Source organism: Entelurus aequoreus, linkage group LG19, assembly GCF_033978785.1.
Source record: "Entelurus aequoreus isolate RoL-2023_Sb linkage group LG19, RoL_Eaeq_v1.1, whole genome shotgun sequence".
NCBI lineage: Eukaryota > Metazoa > Chordata > Actinopteri > Syngnathiformes > Syngnathidae > Entelurus > Entelurus aequoreus.
The window spans coordinates 7,451,165-7,475,655 of NC_084749.1; the positions used below are offsets into that span (position 1 = coordinate 7,451,165).

The following is a 24,491-nucleotide window of genomic DNA, read 5'->3' on the forward strand; positions in this document are numbered from 1 at the left end:
ATAAAATAAGGTAAGACATTAAAAGAAGGCAAAATAAGGTAATAATTTGTCAAATTGGTTAAAAATTGATGTAAAAAAAAAGGTCAAAGAAGGTATAAAAGTAGGTAAAGTACAATAGTAGGTATGTAAAGAAGGTGAAAGAATGTAAAAGGTAGGTAAAATAAGGTAATAAGTAGATAAAAGAAGGAAAAAATTAAGGAAAACGTTTTAAAAAGAAAATAAAAAGTAGGTAAAATACGGTAAGAAGTAGAAGTGGGAAAAAGAAGATAATAAGGAGGTAAAAATGTAGGTAAATGAAGGTAAAAAAAAGGTTAAAAAAATAAAGAAAGATGAAAAGTAGGTAACATAAGGTAAGACATTAGAAGAAGGCAAAATAAAGAAGTAGGCAAAGGTAAAATAAGGTAATGATTGGCAAAATGGGTAAAAAAAAGTATGTAAAAGAAGGTCAAAGAAGGTATAAAAGTAGGTAAAATAAGATAAGATTAAAGAAGGCAAAATAAAGAAGGAAGTAGACAAAATAAAGTAAAAGAAGGTAATAATTGGTCAAATGGGTAAAAAAAAAAAAAAAGTATGAAAGTATTCACAGCTTTTTCCACATGTTGTTCTATTACAGCCTTATTTCAAAATGGAATACATGTATACTTGTCCTCAAAATTCTACACACAATAACCCATAATGACAATGTGAACAGTTCCAAAAAATTAAAAATGCTAATTTATTAAAAATAAAAAACAAATGTACCTGTGCATAGCCATAAGCATGCTACTGATTAGCATCGGCGATTTTACACGGCCATTTCAACACGTGTTAATGAACAGTACAACAAAGATGCACGGACAATCAAACAGCTGATGTGTAGTCAGGGCAATACTTGGAGTATTAACACGTTGTACGGCGCAACACATTCAACTGAATGGCAAAGACTGCTTCCTGACTACGGCAAAACAGAAATGACTGCATTAAGAAGCCTTTTAGCAAGAAGTGGTGTGTTTTTTTGAACGTTGTACTCCAACCCTGGATGTCCTCCTGTGCCCTGCAGACCTGAACGAGTGCCGAGCCAAACCCGGCATCTGCAAGAACGGACGCTGCGTCAACACGGTGGGAAGTTACAGCTGCGAGTGTAACGACGGCTTCGAGCCCAGCTCCACGAGAACCGAGTGCATCGGTGAGATGTTTCCACAGCACTAGTTAGCAACCGTGCCTCTGGTCACCGTGGTTACCACGCACTCCCATGTATGACTAATACCCAGCACACGTTAGTCAGGTAAGGTAAGAAGTAGTAAGAGGACATTTGAACGTAGTAGTAAAAGAGGCTTAAAAGCAGGTCAAATTAAGTAAAAAGTAGATTAATAGATTTGCTTTTGACCCAGAGGGAAATTCAAGTGGGTAAAATAAGGTCATAAGTATGTAAAAGAGGGTAAACAAGTCGGTAAAATAAGGTAAGACTATAAAAAAGGCAAAATAAAGAAGTAGGCAAAGGTAAAAGAAGGTAATAATTGGTCAAATGGGTAAAAAAAAAGTTTGTAAAAGAAGGTAAAAAAGTGGGTAAGATAAGATAAGACATTAAAAGAAGGCAAAATAAAGAAAGAAATAGGAAAAATAAGGTAAAAGAAAGTAATAATTGGTAAAATGGGTTAAAAAAAGTATGTAAAAGAAGGTTAAAGAAGGTATATTAAAGTAGGTAAAATAAGGTAAGTAGGCAAAGTTAAAAGAAGGTAATAATTGGTCAAATGGGTAAATAAAGTATGTCAAAGAAGGTAAAGAAGTAAATAAAATAAGGTAAGACATTAAAAGAAGCCAAAATAAACAAGTAACGTAAGGTAAAATAAGGTAATAATTGGTAAAATGGGTAAACAGTATGTAAAAGAAGGTCAAAGAAGGTAAAAAGGCAGGTAAAATAAGGTAAGACTATAAAAAAGGCAAAATAAAGAAGTAGGCAAAGGTAAAAGAAGGTAATAATTGGTAAAATGGGTAAAAAAAAAGTTTGTAAAAGAAGGTAAAAAAGTGGGTAAGATAAGATAAGACATTAAAAGAAGGCAAAAGAAAGAAAGAAACAGGAAAAAGAAGGTAAAAGAAGGTAATAATTGGTAAAATGGGTTAAAAAAAGTATGTAAAAGAAGGTCAAGGAAGGTATTAAAGTAGGTCAAATAAGGCAAGTAGGCAAAGTTAAAAGAAGGTAATAATTGGTAAAATGGGTAAATAAAGTACGTCAAAGAAGGTAAAGAAGTAAATAAAATAAGGTAAGACATTAAAAGAAGGCAAAATAAAGAAGTAGGCAAAGATAAAAGAAGGTAATAATTGGTAAAATGGGTAAAAAAAAGTTTGTAAAAGAAGGTAAAAAAGTGGGTAAGATAAGATAAGACATTAAAAGAAGGCAAAATAAAGAAAGAAACAGGAAAAAGAAGGTAATAATTGGTAAAATGGGTTAAAAAAAAGTATGTAAAAGAAGGTCAAAGAAGGTCTAAAAGTAGGTCAAATAAGGCAAGTAGGCAAAGTTAAAAGAAGGTAATAATTGGTAGGATGGGTCGTTGAAGTATTTATGTAAGGGAGGTCCGTGGCACCTCGGGTAGCTGAGGTGTAGCATGAGTCCACAAGTCCCGGGTGTGTGTCCCTGCAGACAACCGCCAGGGCTTCTGCTACATGGAGACCCTGCAGACTATGTGCCAGCAGTCGTCCACCAACAGGAACAGCGTGACCAAGTCAGAGTGCTGCTGCAACACGGGCCGAGGCTGGGGGTCCCAGTGTGAACTCTGTCCTGTGCCCGGTACCGTCCTCTACAAGAAGATGTGTCCTCTGGGACCCGGCTACACCACCGACGGCAGGGGTGAGTCCACTTCTTGCGTGCACAGGACTTGTAGACGATCCACAGTTAAGGAGTGTTCCATAAAAACATGTAAATAAAACATGTGGAATCCATCATGGAGCAAGTAGACACTTTTTACATGCAAACTTTTATGTGAATACACTTCTATTTTATTTTTACTAAATACAGCAAAATAAAAGAATGTAATGATATAAGAAAAAAAATTATATTGTATATAATAATTACTATAATATATATCATTTATATTTATATGTTTTATTATTTGTACAATATATAATATAATATCTAGTATTGTTATGTTATATATCTATTTCTATGAATGTATATGTATATAGTATAAAATGATTAATAATGTTAAGTAAAAAAAACATAAGTTAAGTAATAAGTAAGTAAAAGCAGGTCAAGGAAGGTAAATAATAGGAAAAATAAGGTGAGAAGTAGATTAAAAAATACACATATATATATATATATATATATATATATATATATATATATATATATATATATATATATATATATATATATATATATATATATATATATATATATATGTGTGTAAATAATATTAAATGATAAATATTATTAGGTAAAACATTTTATTTCTTAAACATAAGTAAGGTCAAGGAAGGTAAATAATAGGAAAAATAAGGTAAGAAGTAGATAAAAGAAGGTAAGAAGTAGGCCAAAAAAACATATATACACTATATATATTTATATATAGGCTACACTATATATATATATATATATATATATATATATATATATATATATATATATATATATATATATATATATATATATATATATATATATATATATATATATATATATATATATATATATATATATATATATATATATATACATGTATATACAGTATATATATATATATATATATATATATATATATATATATATATATATATATATATATATATATATGTGTGTATATAATATTAAATGATAAATATTATTAGGTAAAACATTTTATTTCTTAAACATAAGTAAGGTCAAGGAAGGTAAATAATAGGAAAAATAAGGTAAGAAGTAGATAAAAGAAGGTAAGAAGTAGGCCAAAAAAACATATATACACTATATATATTTATATATAGGCTACACTATATATATATATATATATATATATATATATATATATATATATATATATATATATATATATATATATATATATATATATATATATACACGTATATACAGTATATGTATATATATATATATATATATATATATATATATATATATATATATATATATATATATATATATATATATATATATATATATATATATATATATATGATATTAAATGATAAATATTAGATTAAAAAATATATTTTTTAAACATAAATAAGGTCAAGGAAGGTAAATAATAGGAAAAATAAGGTAAGAAGTAGATAAAACAAGGTAAATAAATACATATATACACTATATATATCTATATATATATATATATATATATATATATATATATATATATATATATATATATATATATAGATATATATATATATATGTAGATAGATAGATAGATAGATAGATAGATAGATAGATAGATAGATAGATAGATAGATAGATAGATAGATAGATAGATAGATAGATAGATAGATAGATAGATAGATAGATAGATAGATAGATAGATAGATAGATAGATAGATAGATAGATAGATAGATATATTAAATTATAAATAATATTAAGTAAAAAATATATATTTTTAAAACATAATAAGGTTAAGGAAGGTAAATAATAGGCAAAATAATGTCTGAAGTAGATAAAAGTAGGTAAAAAAAAGTTTATATATATATACATACATATATACATACATACATATATGTGTATATATATATATATATATATATATTTAAAAATATATCTATATATACATACATACATACTGTATATATTTACACAGTATATATATATATAGTCTGGTGGGGGAGGGGCCAAGTGTATGACATGGAGAAAAGTATGGATCTCTTCAAACTGGTATCAATACGAGAGCAATACTCAGTTTGGTATCCATACTGTCACTATCTGGACCGATACACCCGCCCCTAACGCCGATTGCTCGGCCAAAAGTATGTGGTCAGCCAATGTGGACTAACACCTTTCAACGTCAACCACAAAACTCGATCCCCTCAGGTTGATACTTCATACACTTTTGGTTAGCCAGCCTGTATGTCCATACACAGTGTGGAGCCGCTCCCCCTGACTTAATAAACCTCCACTGCGCCAAATATGCTACATTTCCTACAAGTACTATTATCAGCGGAGGACGAGGCTAAACATGTTACACAAGCAGGGGCAGACAGTTTCAGTTGTTGCGATCAAAGAATGAATACTAGTAATGTTTCAATGTTAGGATGGCAATAAATACACCAAAATCATTAATGAGACGTTTTCATGCAGACATCAACGAGTGTCAGGTGGTGCCCGACCTGTGTGTTCACGGCCAGTGCATCAACACCATCGGATCCTTCCGCTGCCACTGTGACATCGGCTACAAGACCGACTTCACCGCTACGTCCTGCGTCGGTAAGATCACCTTTTTGTTCATATTTATTCAGGGTTTTTTTTCCGACATTTTGTTTGTTTTTGTTTGCTCTGCAGACATGGACGAGTGCGCGCTGTCGCCCAAGCCGTGTAACTTCCTGTGCAAGAACACGGAGGGCAGCTACCTGTGCTCCTGTCCTCGAGGCTACAGTCTGCAGCCTGACGGAAAAACTTGCAAAGGTGATCATCCTCATCGTCATCATCATCAGCACACACCAGGCAGCCATTGTTTTGAAAGGCTTGGCTGTAACTTCCTGTTCGGAACTACTGGAAATAACAACCAGCATACGTTTACACGTTTGTACGTGTTTAAAGTAGGCAATTTACTTTTTCATCAATAATATGTAAGATATTTGACTATAAAGACAACAATATGTAAGATATTTGACTATAAAGACAATAATATGTAAGATATTTGACTATAAAGACAATAATATGTAAGATATCTGACTATAAAGACAATAATATGTAAAATATTTGACTATAAAGACAATAATATGTAAGATATTTCACTATAAAGACAATAATATGTAAGATATTTGACTATAAAGACAATAATATGTAAGATATTTGACTATAAAGACAATAATATGTAAGATATTTAACTATAAAGACAATAATATGTAAGATATTTGACCAGAAAGACAATAATATGTAAGATATTTAACTATAAAGACAATTATATGTAAGATATCTGACTATAAAGACAATAAAATGTAATATATTTGACTAGAAAGACAATAATATGTAAGATATTTGACTATAAAGACAATAATATGTAAGATATTTAACTATAAAGACAATAATATGCAAGATATTTGACTATAAAGACAATAATATGTAAGATATCTGACTAGAAAGACAATAATATGTAAGATATTTAACTATAAAGACAATAATATGTAACATATTTGACTATAAAGACAATAATATGTAAGATATTTGACTATAAAGACAATAATATGTAAGATATTTGACTATAAAGACAATAATATGTAAGATATTTGACTATAAAGACAATAATATGTAAGATATTTGACTATAAAGACAATAATATGTAAGATAGTTGACTATAAAGACAATAATATGTAAGATATTTGACTATAAAGACAATAATATGTAAGATATTTGACTATAAAGACAATAATATGTAAGATATTTGACTATAAAGACAATAATATGTAAGATAGTTGACTATAAAGACAATAATATGTAAAATATTTAACTATAAAGACAATAATATGTAAGATATTTGACTATAAAAACATTAATATGTAAGATACTTGACTATAAAGACAATAATATGTAAGATATTTCACTATAAAGACAATAATATGTAAGATATTTAACTATAAAGACAATAATATGTAAGATATTTGACTATAAAGACAATAATATGTAAGATATTTGACTATAAAGACAAAAATAAGTAAGATATTTGACTATAAAGATAATAATATGTAAGATATTTATAATAAATAAATAAATATAAATATTTATATTTATATTTATTTACATTTATATTTATTTAAGATATTTGACTATAAAGACAATATTATGTAAGATATCTGACTATAAAGACAATAATATGTATGATATTTAACTATAAAGACAATAATATGTAAGATATTTAACTATAAAGGTAATAATATGTAAGATATCTGACTATAAAGACAATAATATGTAAGATATCTGACTATAAAGACAATAATATGTAAGATATTTAACTATAAAGACAATAATATGTAAGATATTTAACTATAAAGACAATAATATGTAAGATATTTGACTATAAAGACAATAATATGTAAGATATTTGACTATAAAGACAATAATATGTAAGATATCTGACTATAAAGACAATAATATGTATGATATTTGACTATAAAGACAATAATATGTAAGATATTTAACTATAAAGACAATAATATGTAAGATATTTGACTATAAAGACAATAATATGTATGATATTTAACTATAAAGACAATAATATGTAAGATATTTGACTATAAAGACAATAATATGTAAGATATTTGACTATAAAAACATTAATATGTAAGATATTTGACTAGAAAGATAATAATAGGTAAGATATTAGGGGGGTAATTTTTCCATTGTATTTTATTTTACTAGCCTAAAATTTTAATGAAAAAAATGTTGTTATATTTTTAATTTATTCTGGTAATTATGACTTTATTCTTCTAAAGTCATAGTAATAAAAATGTTTATAGTAATATGTCAACCTTATTCAGGATATTATGACCTTATTTGGCTAAAAACACAATTTTTTTTTGGTTTTTGGTTTTTACAATTGTTTAAATTAATTGTGGTTAATTTGACTTCATTCCCCTAAAATCAAACCGTTTCCTTCCAGTAATATTTCCACTACAGTCTAGAAATGATGACCTTATTTGCAAATGTTCTTCTAATTTTATTAATCTTCCTTTATTCTACCATATTAGCCTAAAATTCTGAAAAAATATTTCTTGTTATATTTTTTATTTTTTTGCTGGTAATTATGACTTTATTCCCCTGAAACCATACCATTTTCTTCAAGTAACATATACCATTTTTAAGAAATTATGACCTTATTTGCTAAAACGTGATTTTTTTAGGGGGGTAATTTTTCCATTGTATTCTATTTTACTAGCCTGAAATTTTAATGAAAAAAAATTTGTTATATTTTTTATTTTTTTCTGGTAATCATGACTTTATTCTCCTAAAACCATACTATTTTTTCTAGTAATATTTCAACCTTATTCAGGATATTATGACCTTATTTGCCAAAAACCACATTTTTTTTTGTTTTTGTTTTTTACAATTTTTTTAATTAATTGTGGTTAATTTGACTTTATTCCCCTTAAATCATACAGTTTTCTTCCAGTAATATTTCCACTACATTCTAGAAATGATGACCTTATTTGCGAAAAATCACAAGGTTTTTTTCTCTTCTATTTGTATTAATCTTCCTTTATTCTACCATATTAGCCTAAAATTCTGAATTTAATTTTATCTAATTTTTCCATTGTATTCTATTTTACTCGCCTGAAATTTAAATGAAAAAAATGTTGTTATATTTTTTATTTATTCTGGTAATTATTTATTTTCCTAAAATCAAACTATTTTATTCTAGTAATATTTCAACCTTATTCAGGATATTATGACCTTATTTGCCAAAAACCACAAGTTTTTTTTAATTATTATTATTATTATTATTATTAGTTTATAATTGTTTAAATTAATTGTGGTTAATTTGACTTTATTTCCCTAAAATCATACAGTTTTCTTCCAGTAATATTTTCACTAAATATTCTACAAATGATAAACTTATTTGCTAACAATCATAAGGTTGTCCTTCTATTTTTATTAATCTTCCTTTATTCTACCATACTAGCCTAAAATTCTGAGAAAACTTTTTTTTTTGTTATATTTGTCATTTTTGCTACTAATATTTCAACCTTATTCAGGATATTATGACCTTATTTGCCAAAATCCACAAGGTTTTTTTGTTTTTGTTTTTTACAGTTGTTTAAATTAATTGTGGTTAATTTGACTTTATTCCCCTAAAATCATACAGTTTTCTTCCAGTAATATTTTCACTACATTCTAGAAATGATGACATTATTTGCTAAAAATCATAAGTTTTTTTTTCCTTCTAATATTATTAATCTTCCTTTATTCTACCATATTAGCCTAAAATTCTGAAAAAATATTTCTTGTTATATTTTTTATTTTTTTGCTGGTAATTATGACTTTATTCCCCTAAAACCATACCATTTTCTTCTAGTAACACACATTTTTAAATAAATTATGACTTTATTTGCTAAAACTTGACTTTTTTTCCATTGTATTCTATTTTACTCGCCTGAATTTTAAATGAAAAAAATGTTGTTATATTTTATTTTAATTCTGGTAATTATGACTTTATTCTGCTAAAATCAAACTATTTTTTCGAGTAATATTTCAACCATATTCAGGATATTATGACCTTATTTGCCAAAAACCACAAGGTTTTTTTTATTTTACAATTGTTTAAAATTAATTGTGGTTAATTTGACTTTATTCCCCTAAAATCATACAGTTTTCTTCCGGTAAAATTTCCACTACATTCTAGAAATGATGACATTATTTGCTAAAAATCATAAGGTTTTTTTCCTTCTATTTGTATTAATCTTCCTTTATTCTACCATACTAACCTAACATTCTGAAAAAATATTTCCTGTTATATTGGAATTTTTTTTCTGGTAATTATGACTTTATTCCCCTAAAACCATACCATTTTCTTCTAGTAACACACATTTTTAAAGAAATTATGACTTTATTTGCTAAAACTTGACTTTTTTTCCATTGTATTCTATTTTACTCGCCTGAAATTTAAATGAAAAAAATGTTGTTATATTTTATTTTAATTCTGGTAATTATGACTTTATTCTGCTAAAATCAAACTATTTTTTCGAGTAATATTTCAACCATATTCAGGATATTATGACCTTATTTGCCAAAAACCACAAGGTTTTTTTTTATTTTACAATTGTTTAAAATTAATTGTGGTTAATTTGACTTTATTCCCCTAAAATCATACAGTTTTCTTCCAGTAATATTTTCACTACATTCTAGAAATTATGACATTATTTGCTAAAAATCATAAGTTTTTTTTTCCTTCTAATATTATTAATCTTCCTTTATTCTACCATATTAGCCTAAAATTCTGAAAAAATATTTCTTGTTATATTTTTTATTTTTTTGCTGGTAATTATGACTTTATTCCCCTAAAACCATACCATTTTCTTCTAGTAACACACATTTTTAAAGAAATTATGACTTTATTTGCTAAAACTTGACTTTTTTTTCCATTGTATTCTATTTTACTCGCCTGAAATTTAAATGAAAAAAATGTTGTTATATTTTATTTTAATTCTGGTAATTATGACTTTATTCTGCTAAAATCAAATTATTTTTTCGAGTAATATTTCAACCATATTCAGGATATTATGACCTTATTTGCCAAAAACCACAAGGTTTTTTTTATTTTACAATTGTTTAAAATTAATTGTGGTTAATTTGACTTTATTCCCCTAAAATCATACAGTTTTCTTCCAGTAATATTTCCACTACATTCTAGAAATGATGACATTATTTGCTAAAAATCATAAGGTTTTTTTCCTTTTATTTGTATTAATCTTTCTTTATTCTACCAGACTAGCCTAAAATTCTGCCAAAAATTTTTTTTTGTTATATTTCTAATTTTTTTATGGTAATTATGACTTTCTTCCCCTAAAATCATAGAATGTTTTTATGGTAATATTTCTGCTTTATTCTTGCAGTTATGACTTATTTTGTTTTGCCAAAAATTTTAACAAAAATTCCTGGCCTGAAATATATTTTTCCTGTAATATTTGTAAATAATTCTGGTCATTTTGACCTCAAGTATTTATTTATTTTTGTAATATTTGATTCTGGTGATGAAATGTCTTTATTCCTGCGTTACAGTATTTTGTCCATCCCTAAATACTCCTATGAGGATATTTTGTAGTATTTGAAGGTGTTTGTACGTGTAAATCCTCCTATGAGGGTATTTTGTAGTATTTGAAGGTGTTTGTACGTGTAAATCCTCCTATGAGGGTATTTTGTAGTATTTGAAGGTGTTTGTACGTGTCCCAACCAGACCTGGACGAGTGTTCCAGCAAGCAGCACAACTGCCAGTTCCTTTGTGTCAACACCATCGGCGGCTTCACCTGCAAGTGTCCTCCCGGCTTCACTCAGCATCAAACGGCATGCATCGGTCAGACCCCGTCACACCACCACGCCGTCCTGGCCCGGATCACAAAGACCCTAACCCAGTCTGGTCTCCCCCCCCCCAGACAACAACGAGTGCACGGCTCAGAGCTCCGCGTGCGGGTCCCAGGCCGCTTGTGTCAACACGCCGGGCAGCTTCAACTGCGAGTGCTCCAAGGGCTTCTCCCTGGACACGTCGGGTGTGGAGTGCGAGGGTGAGTCCAGGTGAGGTGAGGGCGGGTGCGGACAGAGAGGTGACGGCGTGTGATTGACAGACGTGGACGAGTGCAGCAGCAACCACCGCTGCCAACATGGCTGCCAGAACATGATGGGCGGCTTCCGCTGTGGATGTCCTCAAGGCTACGTGCAGCACTACCAGTGGAACCAGTGTGTGGGTGAGTCCACGGCACACCTCATAATACACTGTGTGGGTGAGTCCACGGCACACCTCATAATACACTGTGTGGGTGAGTCCACATCACACCTCGTAATACAGTGTGTGGGTGAGTCCACATCACACCTCATAATACAGTGTGAGGGTGAGTCCACATCACACCTCATAATAAAGTGTGTGGGTGAATCCACATCACACCTCATAATACAGTGTGAGGGTGAGTCCACATCACATGTCATAATACAGTGTGAGGGTGAGTCCACAACACATCTCATAATACAGTGTGAGGGTGAGTCCACAACACATGTCACAATACAGTGTGAGGGTGAGTCCACAACACACCTAATAATACAGTGTGCGGGTGAGTCCACAACACACCTCATAATACAGTGAGGGTGAGTCCACATCACACCTCATAATACAGTGAGGGTGAGTCCACATCACACCTAATAATACAGTGTGTGGGTGAGTCCACATCACACCTCATAATACAATGTGAGGGTGAATCCACATCACACCTCAAAATACAGTGAGGGTGAGTCCACATCACACCTAATAATACATTGTGTGGGTGAGTCCACATCACACCTCATAATACAGTGTGAGGGTGAATCCACATCACACCTCATAATACAGTGTGAGGGTGAGTCCACAACACACCTAATAATACAGTGTGTGGGTGAGTCCACAACACATCTCATAATACAGTGTGAGGGTGAGTCCACGGCACACCTCATAATACAGTGTGAGGGTGAGTCCACATCACACCTCATAATACAGTGAGGGTGAGTCCACATCACACCTCATAATACAGTGTGTGGGTGAGTCCACATCACACCTAATAACACAGTGTGTGGGTGAGTCCACATCACACCTCATAATACAGTGTGAGGGTGAGTCCACATCACATGTCATAATACAGTGTGAGGGTGAGTCCACAACACATCTCATAATACAGTGTGAGGGTGAGTCCACAACACATGTCATAATACAGTGTGAGGGTGAGTCCACAACACACCTAATAATACAGTGTGCGGGTGAGTCCACAACACACCTCATAATACAGTGAGGGTGAGTCCACATCACACCTAATAATACAGTGTGTGGGTGAGTCCACATCACACCTCATAATACAGTGTGAGGGTGAATCCACATCACACCTCATAATACAGTGTGAGGGTGAGTCCACAACACACCTAATAATACAGTGTGTGGGTGAGTCCACAACACATCTCATAATACAGTGTGAGGGTGAGTCCACGGCACACCTCATAATACAGTGTGAGGGTGAGTCCACATCACATGTCATAATACAGTGTGAGGGTGAGTCCACAACACATCTCATAGTACAGTGTGAGGGTGAGTACACAACACACCTAATAATACAGTGTGTGGGTGAGTCCACAACACACCTCATAATACAGTGAGGGTGAGTCCACATCACACCTCATAATACAGTGTGAGGGTGAGTCCACAACACACCTTATAATACAGTGTGTGGGTGAGTCCACAACACACCTAATAATACAGTGTGTGGGTGAGTCCACGCAACACCTCATAATACAGTGTGAGGGTGAGTCCACGGCACACCTCATAATACAGTGTGTGGTTGAGTCCATATCACACCTCACAATACTGTGTGAGGGTGAGTCCACTGCACACCTCATAATACAGTGTGAGGGTGAGTCCACATCACATGTCATAATACAGTGTGAGGGTGAGTCCACAACACATCTCATAATACAGTGTGAGGGTGAGTCCACAACACATGTCATAATACATTGTGAGGGTGAGTCCACGCCACACCTCATAATACAGTGTGAGGGTGAGTCCACATCACATGTTATAATACAGTGTGTGGGTGAGTCCACATCACACCTATTAATACAGTGTGTGGGTGAGTTCACGGCACACCTCATAATACAGTGTGAGGGTGAGTCCACATCACATGTTATAATACAGTGTGTGGGTGAGTCCACATCACACCTAATAATACAGTGTGTGGGTGAGTCCACGGCACACCTCATAATACAGTGTGTGGGTGAGTCCACGGCACATGTCATAATACATTGTGAGGGTGAGTCCACGGCACACCTCATAATACAGTGTGAGGGTGAGTCCACATCACACCTCATAATACAGTGTGTGGGTGAGTCCACATCACACCTCATAATACAGTGTGTGGGTGAGTCCACGACACACCTCATTATACAGTGTGAGGGTGTGTCCACAACACACCTTATAATACAGTGAGGGTGAGTCCACAACACACCTAATAATACAGTGTGAGGGTGAGTCCACAACACACCTAATAATACAGTGTGAGGGTGAGTCCACAACACACCTAATAATACAGTGTGTGGGGGAGTCCACAACACACCTCATAATACAGTGAGGGTGAGTCCACATCACACCTAATAATACAGTGTGAGGGTGAGTCCACAACACACAATAATAATGTTCTCCAGCATTGAAAATAATAAATAGGTTAGTGTTGTTCATAAATACCACTGTGGGGAAAATAGAATAACAACTCCGATAAAAAAAAATACTTCAGCCCTAAATTCAGATTTCTTTTTCTTGTAATTTGTTTTATTTATTCTGGTAATTATGACTTTATTCACCTAAAACCATACCATTGTTCTCTAATAATATTTCTACATTATTCTAGAAATATAAAAGTAAAATAAAAAAAATTGTTATTCAATTATGCTAATCCTAAATTCAGATTTATTTATTTTTTGTAATATCCTAAAATTATGACTTTATTTGCCTAAAATCGTAAGTTTTTTTTCTTGTATACACATTCAAAGTCTCCAAGAAAGACGCGTGTTAGAAAGTATCCAGTAAAAAAAGTATCCGCATCATTCGTCATGAGCATATATATTTATATATGTATATATTTATTGTAATATTTTTAATTTATTCTGGTAATTATTCACCTAAAATTATTTTTAAAAATTCTCCAGTAATATTACTACATTATTCTAGAAATGTAAATTAAAAAATAATAATAATAAATTACTTAACCATATTAACCCTAACTTCAGATTTGTCTTTCTTGTAATATTTTTTTTAATAAACAGTGGTAATTATAAACTTTATTTTCCTAAAATTGTAAGTAAAAAAAAAAAAATACACATACAGTATAAAGTCGAGGCAGAAGCGTATAAAAAAAAAGTATCCAGTAACAAATGTGTCCGCATCATTTAATTAACTGCGTCATGATCGCTTCTTTACAATTACCCCTCCACTTCAACTTAAAGACAGCATAAGTCCATTCCAGACGGTTAATAATAAATAGGTTAGTGTTTTTCACAATTAATAGTTTTTTTTAAATAATTTATTCTGGTCATCATGACATTATAAAAGTAAAATAAAACTTGTTCAACCATATTAGCCCTAAATTCAGAATAGTTTTTCTGGTGATATTTTTTATATATTCTGGTAATTATGAATTCATTCTTTTCTGTTTTCTTGTACACACAACGTCTCCAAGGCAGAAGCCTGTTAGAAAGTATCCAGTAACAAACGTGTCCGCATCATTCAATTTACTGCGTCATAGTCTCTTGTTTACAATTACCACTCCACTTCAACCTAAAGACAGCATACGTCCATTCCAGACGGTTAATAATGAATAGGTTAGTGTTTTTCGTACCTAATGTTTTTTTTAAAATAATTTAATCTGGTCATTATGACTTTATAAAAGTAAAATAAAACTTGTACAACCATATTAGCCCTAAATTCAGAATTGTTTGATATTTTTGATACATTCTGGTAATTATGACTTTATTATTTTCTGTTTTCTTGTACACACAAAGTCTCCAAGGCAGAAGCCCATTAGAAAGTATCCAGTAACAAACGTGTCCGCGTCATTCAACTTACTGCGCCACGAGCTTAACTTCATGAATTTTTGTGACCACGAGGTGTCGCCAAGAAGAAACAATTGCCACCCCACTTCAACTTAAAGACAGCGTTGTTCTCTTTTTGACTCGTTCCACTCGATCAGACCCTTTGTAACGTTCCACACTACAAAATAAAAGCCTGTATGAGATGAGTATACAATACACTGATTACTTGGCATCAAAGTTGTTCATCTTTGTGGCGTTCAGACGAGAACGAGTGCCAGGCGGGCGCCATGTGTGGCTCCGCCTCCTGCTACAACACGCTGGGCAGCTTCAAGTGCGTGTGTCCGTCGGGCTTCGACTTCGAGCAGTCGGCGGGCGGCTGCCAGGACGTGAACGAGTGCTCGCAGGGCGGCAACCCGTGCATCTACGGCTGCTCCAACACCGACGGAGGGTACCTGTGCGGGTGTCCTGGGGGCTTCTACCGCGCCGGGCAAGGGTGAGTACGCTGCCCTCGTCTGGGAGGCACGTCTCTTCACATCCTGTCATCACTGTTCTTGTTGGACTGATTAAATCAGATCAAATCTATTTCTAACATATATCAAAATGGCTTCTATTTTTAGCGAGGGAAAAATGTCGAAATATAAAAGTGTCAAAATAGCCTTTTTTTTTTTTTTTACTAAATTAAAAACGTAAAAAATCATTTGAAAATAGAAAAAATCCCCCCTTTTTTTAATAAATAAAAAACATGTAGAAATATCAAAATGGCGTATTTAAAAAAATATATATTAAAAAATATATATCAAAATTGCTTTATTTTTATTAAATAAAAAATGTAAAAATATACAAACATAGCAAAATGCTCCCTTTTTTCATAAATAAAAATAAAGAAACAGCAAAATGGCCTCAAAATTTAAAATATATTAAATTAAATAATTAATTAATAATCAAAATATATTTTTAAAAATTATCAAAAACGGCTTAATTTTTTTGTGAAATGAAAAATATCGAAATGGGCTCTTTTTTACAAAATTCAAAATAAATGACACAGTCAAAATGGCATGGTTTTTAATAATAAACCTTTTTTCATAAATTCAAATTATATACAAATGGCCTCATTTTTTCCTGAATGAAACATTTAAAAATATATTTAAAAAATATCAAAATGGCATCGTTTTTAATAACAATAAACCTTTTTTCATAAATTAAAAAATATTTACAAATGGCCTCATTTTTTCCTGAATAAAACATTTAAAAATATATTCAAAAAATATCAAAACGGCTTCATTTTTACAAAATTAAAAATAAATGACACTATCAAAATGGCATTGTTTTTAATAATAATAAAGCTTTTTTCATCAATTAAAAATATATACAAATAGCCTCATTTTTTCCTGAATGAAACATTTAAAAGTATATGTAAAAAATATCAAAACGGCTTAATTTTTACAAAATAAAAAATAAATTACACTATCAAAATGGCATCGTTTTTAATAATAATAAAGCTTTTTCATAAATTAAAAATATATACAAATGGCCTCATTTTTTCCTGAATGAAACATTTAAAAATGTATTTAAAAAATATCAAAAGGGCTTAATTTTCACAAAATTAAAAATAAATGACACTATCAAAATGGCATTGTTTTTAATAAAAAATAAAGCTTTTTTCATAGATTGAAAATATATAAAAATGGCCTAATTTTTTCCTGAATAAAATATTTAAAAATATATTTTAAAAATATCAAAACGGCTTCATTTTTACAAAATTAAAAATAACTGACACTATCAAAATGGCATCGTTTTTAATAAAAATAAAGCTTTTTTACATAGATTAAAAATATATAAAAATGGCCTAATTTTTTCCTGAATAAAACATTTAAAAATATATTTAAAAAATATCAAAACGGCTTCATTTTTACAAAATTTAAAATAAATTAAAGTATCAAATTGGCATATTTTTTACTAAATTAAACATTTGGAAGTATACAAGTATCAAAACGGTCCTTTTTTATTAAATGAAAAATACCCTTAAAAAATAGCAAAATGCCCCTCTTTTTTAATTCATTAAAATGGCATCCTTTTTTACTAAATAAACAAATGAAAAATACATTGAGAAACCCGCAAAATAGCTTAAATTGTACTAAATTAAACTGTAAAAATACATAAATACATCAACATGTTTTTTTTAATTTATTTACAAATACATACAAATATCAAAATGGCCTTTTTTATTGTAAATTAAAAATGTAAAAATATATCATATTGGTCTTTTTTTACTAAATGAAAATACATAAAAATATCAAAATGGCCTTTTTTATTGTAAATTAAAAATGTAAAAATATATCATAATGGTCTTTTTTTAACTCAATGAAAATATATAATATCAAAATAGCCTCTTTTGTACTAAATGAAAAATGTAGAAATATAGAAGTGTCAAAATAACAAATTAAAAATGTTCAAACAGATTTAAAAAAAAATAGGGATATTTCCCTTTTAAAAATTGAAATATCAAAATGGCGTCTTTTTTACTACATCCAAGTTACAAAATATGTACTTAAACATATCAAAATGGCTTCATTTGTACTCAATTAAAAATGTACAAATATATCAAAATGACCTCTTTTTTTCTAAATTAAAAAACATACAAATATCAAAATAGCCTCTAAATAAAACATCAACAAAATATTTTAAAACATCAACAATTTCTTAATTTTTACAAAATTTAAAATATATAAAAATATCAAAATGGGCTCTTTTGCACTAAATAAAAAAATGTAAATAAAGTGTAAATGAAAACATTTCAATGGTTCCTGGTCAAGTTTGGACAAACTCCAAATTGTACAATTTTAGAAAAGTTATTAAATGTCAACTTTGAAGAAAGTTTGGCTGAGATGTCAATCAAACACATTTGGACTCAATATGTTGTTTAAATGTCATTAATAGTAATAGTAATGCCATTAATAGTAATAGTTAAAGTAATGTCACTAATAGTATTAGTAATAGTAATGTCATTAATAGTAAAAGTAATGTCATTAATAGTAATAGTAATAGTAATAGTAATAGTAATGTCATTAATAGTAATAGTACTAGTACTAGTAATAGTAATAGTAATGTTTGGTGTGTAGTCACTGCCTGTCAGGTTCAGGCTTCCCCGGCCAGTTATCATCAGAAGGCGACGAGGAGGACGACTTGTCTCCTGAGGCTTGTTACGAGTGCAAGATCAACGGCGGCAAGAACGGACGCCACAAACGCAACACGGCTGACAACCAGCTGGAGGTACCTTTCTACAATGTGTACCGTGTGTACTGTGTGTGTACTGTCTGCGTACCGTGTGTACTGTGTGTGTACTGTCTGCGTACAGTGTGTACTGTGTGTGTACTGTGTGTGTATAGTGTGTACTGTGTGTGTACCGTGTTTACTGTGTGTATTGTGTGTACATTGTGCACTGTGTGTGTACATTGTGCACATTGTGTACTGTGTGTACAGTGTGCACCATGTGTACTGTGTGTATTGTGTGTACATTGTGCACATTGTGTACTGTGTGTACAGTGTGTACAATGTGTACTGTGTGTACCGTGTGTACATTGTGTACTGTGTGTACATTGTGTACAGTGTACTGTGTACAGTGTTTACTGTGTGTGCTGTGTGCACAGTGTGTACTGTGTGTACATTGTGTACTGTGTGTACAGTGTCTACCGTGTGTGCATTGTGTACAGTGTGTACTGTGTGTCCATTGTGTACTGTGTGTACTGTGTGCACAGTGTTTACTGTGTGTACAGTGTATACTGTGAGTACTGTGTGCAGTGTGTACTGTTTGTACAGTGTGTACTGTGTGTACTATGTGTACAGTGCTTACTGTGTACAGTGTTTACTGTGTGTACAGTGAGTACTGTGTGTACAGTGTGTGCAATGTGTACATTGTGTACTGTGTGTACAGTGTGTACTGTGTACAGTGTTTACTGTGTGTACAGTGAGTACTGTGTGTACAGTGTGTGCAAGGTGTACATTGTGTACTGTGTGTACAGTGTGTACTGTGTGTACTATGTGTACATTGCTTACTGTGTACAGTGTGTACAGTGTTTACTGTGTGTACAGTGAGTACTGTGTGTACAGTGTGTGCAATGTGTACATTGTGTACTGTGTGTACAGTGTGTATTGTGTGTACAGTGTTTACTGTGTACAGTGTTTACTGTGTGTACAGTGTTTACTGTGTGTACAGTGTGTGCAGTGTGTACATTGTGTACTGTGTGTATAGTGCGTACTGTGTGTACATTGTATACTGTGTGTACTGTGTGTGCAGTGTGTACTGTGTGTGCAGTGTGTACATTGTGTACTGTGTGTACAGCGCGTACCGTGTGTACATTGTATACTGTGTGTGCAGTGTGTACTGTGTGTGCAGTGTGTACATTGTGTACAATGTGTACATTGTTTATTGTGTGTAGGGCTGCAACTAACGATTAATTTGATAATCGATTAATCTGTCGATTATTACTTCGATTAATCGATTAATAATCGGATACAAGAGACAAACTACATTTCTATCCTTTCTGGTATTTTATTGGAAAAAAACAGCATACTGGCACCATACTTATTTTGATTATTGTTTCTCAGCTGTTGGTAAACGTTCCAGTTGATAAATAAAGGTTTATTAAAAAAAAAAAAAAAAAAAAAAAAATGTACAAATAAGAAATAATAAAAATGTAAAAAAAGTCTCTGCGCATGTGCATAGCATAGATCCAACGAATCGATGACTAAATTAATCGGCAACTATTTTTAGAATCGATTTTATAGATTAGTTGTTGCAGCCCTAATTGTGTGTATAGTGTGTACTGTGTGTACTGTGTGTACTGTGTGTACTGTGTGTACAGTACTTCCTCCAGTCCCTCCATGTGGAGTGGGAGTAGTAATAAGTAACACTCGGAAAGGGGGGCCAGCTGGGGATTGAGGGGGGCCGTGTGTTAAGGGGGGTAAGTGGGGGGTGACCGAATTAGAACCGAAAGTCAGAATATGTTTTATCCGTTTTGTAGTCTTGTTCCACTTTGTGTAGTAGTCCGGCTCTCCTCCAAGTGGTGTGATCTTGTGCCCAGCAGGAGCACGTGAGTCTGGCCAGCGTGGACACGCAGGCGTGGCTCCCCATCAACGTGTCGCTGGCCCGGCTGCTCAACAAGGAGCCCCTCCTGGAGCTGCTGCCGGCCCTGCAGCCTCTGGAGCGCCACGTGCGCTACGTCATCACCCACGGCAACGCCCAGGAACACTTCCGCCTGCTGGAGCGCCGCGACGGCAAGAGCGTGCTGCGGCTGGGCAAGAGGCCGCCGCCCGCCGGCTCCTACCGGCTGGACGTGGCCAGCCTGCCGCTGTTCGGCCCGCGGAGACGCCACCAGCTGGAGGAGCAGCACGACAAGGACTACCTGCAGGGGGTCATCGGGGACGCCCTGCGCATCAAGCTCCACATCCACCTGCACTGAGCACACCTTTTGGGTCCTCAAGGGCGACCAAAGACTGAGTCACTCAGCCCAAGTCCACCTTTATGTTATTACATGTTGTCCTTTCAACAAGACCCCCTGTGGAGCAGACGCCAGCAGCCCGGACCCTCCCCCCCCCCCCCCACCCACCCCCAAACATCAAGTCCATCCAGCGCTTTGTGGGCCAGTCCAGAAAGAAGAAAAAAAAGACAACAGAGGGGGAAAAAAAACAAAAAAAAGTGCCAAAGTTGTCTTTTTGAGGTCCAAAATGTCGCGACAAACTCCTCATTCTCCTCCAAAACACTCCCATGACGCGTAAAACACAAAGAAAAATGCTACAAATGCTAAAAACACAAACAAACACTCCAAAACAAGTGCATCAGGGAAATGCTGCAAGTTCACAAAACCAAACTTAAAGTTGGCTAAGCTACCGGGAAGTTGGCTTAGCAACTAGGGAGTAGGTCACGCTAAAAGAATGTCGGCCATCTATGACGTCAGCTAAGCTGCCAGGAAGTTAGTCAAACTACCAAGAAGTTAGCCAACCTTACCAGGAAGATAGTTAAGCTAAAATTATGTTAGCTAAGCTACCTGGAAGTTAGCTGAGCTATCGGAAAGTTAGTCAAGCTACCAGCAAGTTTAAGCTACCTGAAAGTTAACTAAGTTACCAGGATGTTGGCTAAACTACCAGGATGATAGCTAAGCTACCTGGAAGGTAACTAAGTCACCAGGATGTTGGCTAAGCTACCAGGAAGTTAGTCCGGCTGCCAGGAAGTTGGCTAAATTACCAGGAACTTAGTCAAGCAATCAGGAAGTTGGCTAAACGACCAGGAAGTTAGCTAAACTACCAGGATGTTGGCTAAAATACCAGGAAGATAGTTAAGCTAAAGTTATGTTAGCTAAGCTACATGGAAGTTAGCTGAGCTATCAGAAAGTTAGTCAAGCTACCAGCAAGTTTAAGCTACCTGAAAGTTAACTAAGTTGCCAGGATGTTGGCTAAGCTACCAGGAAGTTGGCTAAACTACCAGGATGATAGCTAAGCTACCTGGAAGGTAACTAAGTCACCAGGGTGTTGGTTAAGCTACCAATAAGTTAGTCCGGCTGCCAGGAAGTTGGCTAAGTTACCAAGAACTTAGTCAAGCAATCAGGAAGTTAGCTAAACGATCAGGAAGTTAGCTAAACTACCAGGATGTTGGCTAAAATAACAGGATGTTGGCTAAGATACCAGGATGTTGGCTAAGGTACCAGGAAGTTAGCTAAACTACCAGATTTAGTCAAGCTACCAGCAAGTTTAAGCTACCAGGATGATAGCTAAGCTACCTGGAAGGTAACTAAGTTACCAGGATGTTGGCTAAGCTACCAGGAAGTTAGTCAAGCTGCCAGGAAGTTGGCCAAACGATCAGGAAGTTAGCTAGGCTACCAGGATATTGGCTAAGCTACCAGGATGTTAGCTAAGCTACCAGGAAGTTAGCTAAACTACCAGGAAATATGTTAATCTACCAGGAAGTTAGTTAAGCTACCAGGAAGTTAGCTAAACTACCAGGAAATATGTCAATCTACCAGGAAGTTAGTTAAGCTACCAGGAAGTTAGCCAACATGACCAGGAAGTTAGTTAAATGACCAGGAAGTTAGTTAAGCTGAAATGTTAGCTAAGCTACCAGGAAGTTAGCTAAACTACCAGGAAAAATGTCAATGTACCAGGAAGTTAGTTAAGTTACCAGGAAGTTAGTCAACATGACCAGGAAGTTAGTTATTGTTGTTTACATTCAGAGCAGACATCTGTGAAGACAATATATGTCCGACTTTGCCACCAACACCTGTGACCTGCAGGCCCCGTTCTAGTTCTAGTTCCAGTTCCAGTTCTAGTTCCAGTTCCAGTTCTAGTTCCAGTTCCAGTTCTAGTTCCAGTTCCAGTTCCAGTTCTAGTTCCAGTTCTAGTTGTAGTTCCAGTTCCATTTTCAGTTCTAGTTCTAATTCTAGTTGTAATTCTAGTTTCAGTTCTAGTTCCAGTTCTAGTTGTAGTGCTAGTTGGTATTCCCAGTAGTAACTGGGAGAAGCAGACATGGAACTCTAAGCTACCAGGAAGTTAGCTAAACTACCAGGAAATATGTCAATCTACCAGGAAGTTAGTTAAGCTACCAGGAAGTTAGCCAACATGACCAGGAAGTTAGTTAAATAACCAGGAAGTTAGTTAAGCTGAAATGTTAGCTAAGCTACCAGGAAGTTAGCTAAACTACCAGGAAAAATGTCAATCAACCAGGAAGTTAGTTAAGTTACCAGGAAGTTAGTCAACATGACCAGGAAGTTAGTTATTGTTGTTTACATTCAGAGCAAACATCTGTGAAGACAATATATGTCCGACTTTGCCACCAACACCTGTGACCTGCAGGCCCCGTTCTAGTTCTAGTTCCAGTTCCAGTTCTTGTTCTAGTTCCAGTTCTAGTTCCAGTTCCAGTTCTAGTTCCAGTTCCAGTTCCAGTTCCAGTTCTAGTTCCAGTTCTAGTTGTAGTTCCAGTTCCATTTTCAGTTCTAGTTCTAATTCTAGTTCTAGTGCTAGTTTTAGTTCCAGTTCCAGTTCTAGTTGTAGTGCTAGTTGGTATTCCCAGTAGTAACTGGGAGAAGCAGACATGGAACTCTAAGCTACCAGCAAGTTAGTCAACAAATGAGGTCATCCGCCTGTTACAATTTTTAAACATTTTTTAAAATAACTTTAATTTAATTTAAGGTGTGCTTTGTATTTGTATTTAAAAAAAATACCCCAAATAAATATAATTTATAAACCAAAGTGATAAAAAAGTGTTTTTTAAAGTGCCTAAAAACCAACACTTGTGTCATGTTAAGTTAAAGTCAAAGTAGCAATGATAGTCACACACACACACACTCGGTGTGGTGAGATTATTCTCTGCATTTGACCCATCCCCTTGTTCACCCCCTGGGATGTGAGGGGAGCAGTGAGCAGCTGCGGTGGCCGCGCCCGGGAATCATTTTTTGGTGATTTAACCCCCTTTAACCTTTTTATAGTGACGTTACATGTCCCTAATATGGTGTCCTTTTTTTATTTTTTTTACCATTTGCAGCATTTTTCATTAGCTTATACTTCCTGATAGTGCAAATTAAAAGTAGCAATATATTTCATGGTCAAATTGGGAAATTGACTGGTTTTTACAGCATTTTTCTCCAAATGAAAAAAACTGTATTTTTTTTTTTTACTGTAATAAACTGTGCCGCCGTTTTGGCATTTACAGTAATACACCCAAATATACACACTTGTTGATTAGCGGTAAAAAAAAACAAAAAAAAAACAAACTGGCAGCTCAGGTGCCAAAATGTTACTGTAAAATTGCAGGTTTTTTTTATTTACAGTACAAAAAACAAATGACCTGCCTTTTTTTTACCATAAAAACAGCAGTACTTTTTTTTCCCATTTACAGTAATATACACTACATTTTGAGGTGAAATTACTGCAAATTACCATTTTTTTTACATTTTAGTTTAAAAAAAATCTACTAATAAAATTCATTAAAAATTATGTAATAATCGTCTATTATTACCTAATTTTTAGTGCATTTTATTAGTTTTTTTTTTTAAAACTAAAATGTTTTTAAAAATATGGTAAAAAAAT

General features: G+C 33.1%; 1 protein-coding gene across 1 annotated transcript in view; it reads left to right on the top strand.

Moving 5' to 3' along the window:
- LOC133635049 (fibrillin-2-like) overlaps window positions 1–24,272 on the top strand; it is a 209,583-nt gene extending 185,311 nt beyond the window's left edge. The window contains exons 56-65 of the mRNA XM_062027781.1: window positions 1,040–1,165; window positions 2,618–2,824; window positions 5,253–5,378; window positions 5,454–5,576; window positions 11,062–11,178; window positions 11,258–11,386; window positions 11,447–11,566; window positions 15,678–15,909; window positions 18,536–18,686; window positions 20,501–24,272. Coding sequence (XP_061883765.1) covers window positions 1,040–1,165; window positions 2,618–2,824; window positions 5,253–5,378; window positions 5,454–5,576; window positions 11,062–11,178; window positions 11,258–11,386; window positions 11,447–11,566; window positions 15,678–15,909; window positions 18,536–18,686; window positions 20,501–20,875 — 1,706 coding nt within the window. The 3' untranslated portion in view covers window positions 20,876–24,272. The remainder of the gene's footprint in view (window positions 1–1,039; window positions 1,166–2,617; window positions 2,825–5,252; window positions 5,379–5,453; window positions 5,577–11,061; window positions 11,179–11,257; window positions 11,387–11,446; window positions 11,567–15,677; window positions 15,910–18,535; window positions 18,687–20,500) is intronic.
- Window positions 24,273–24,491: the final 219 nt, after the last annotated feature.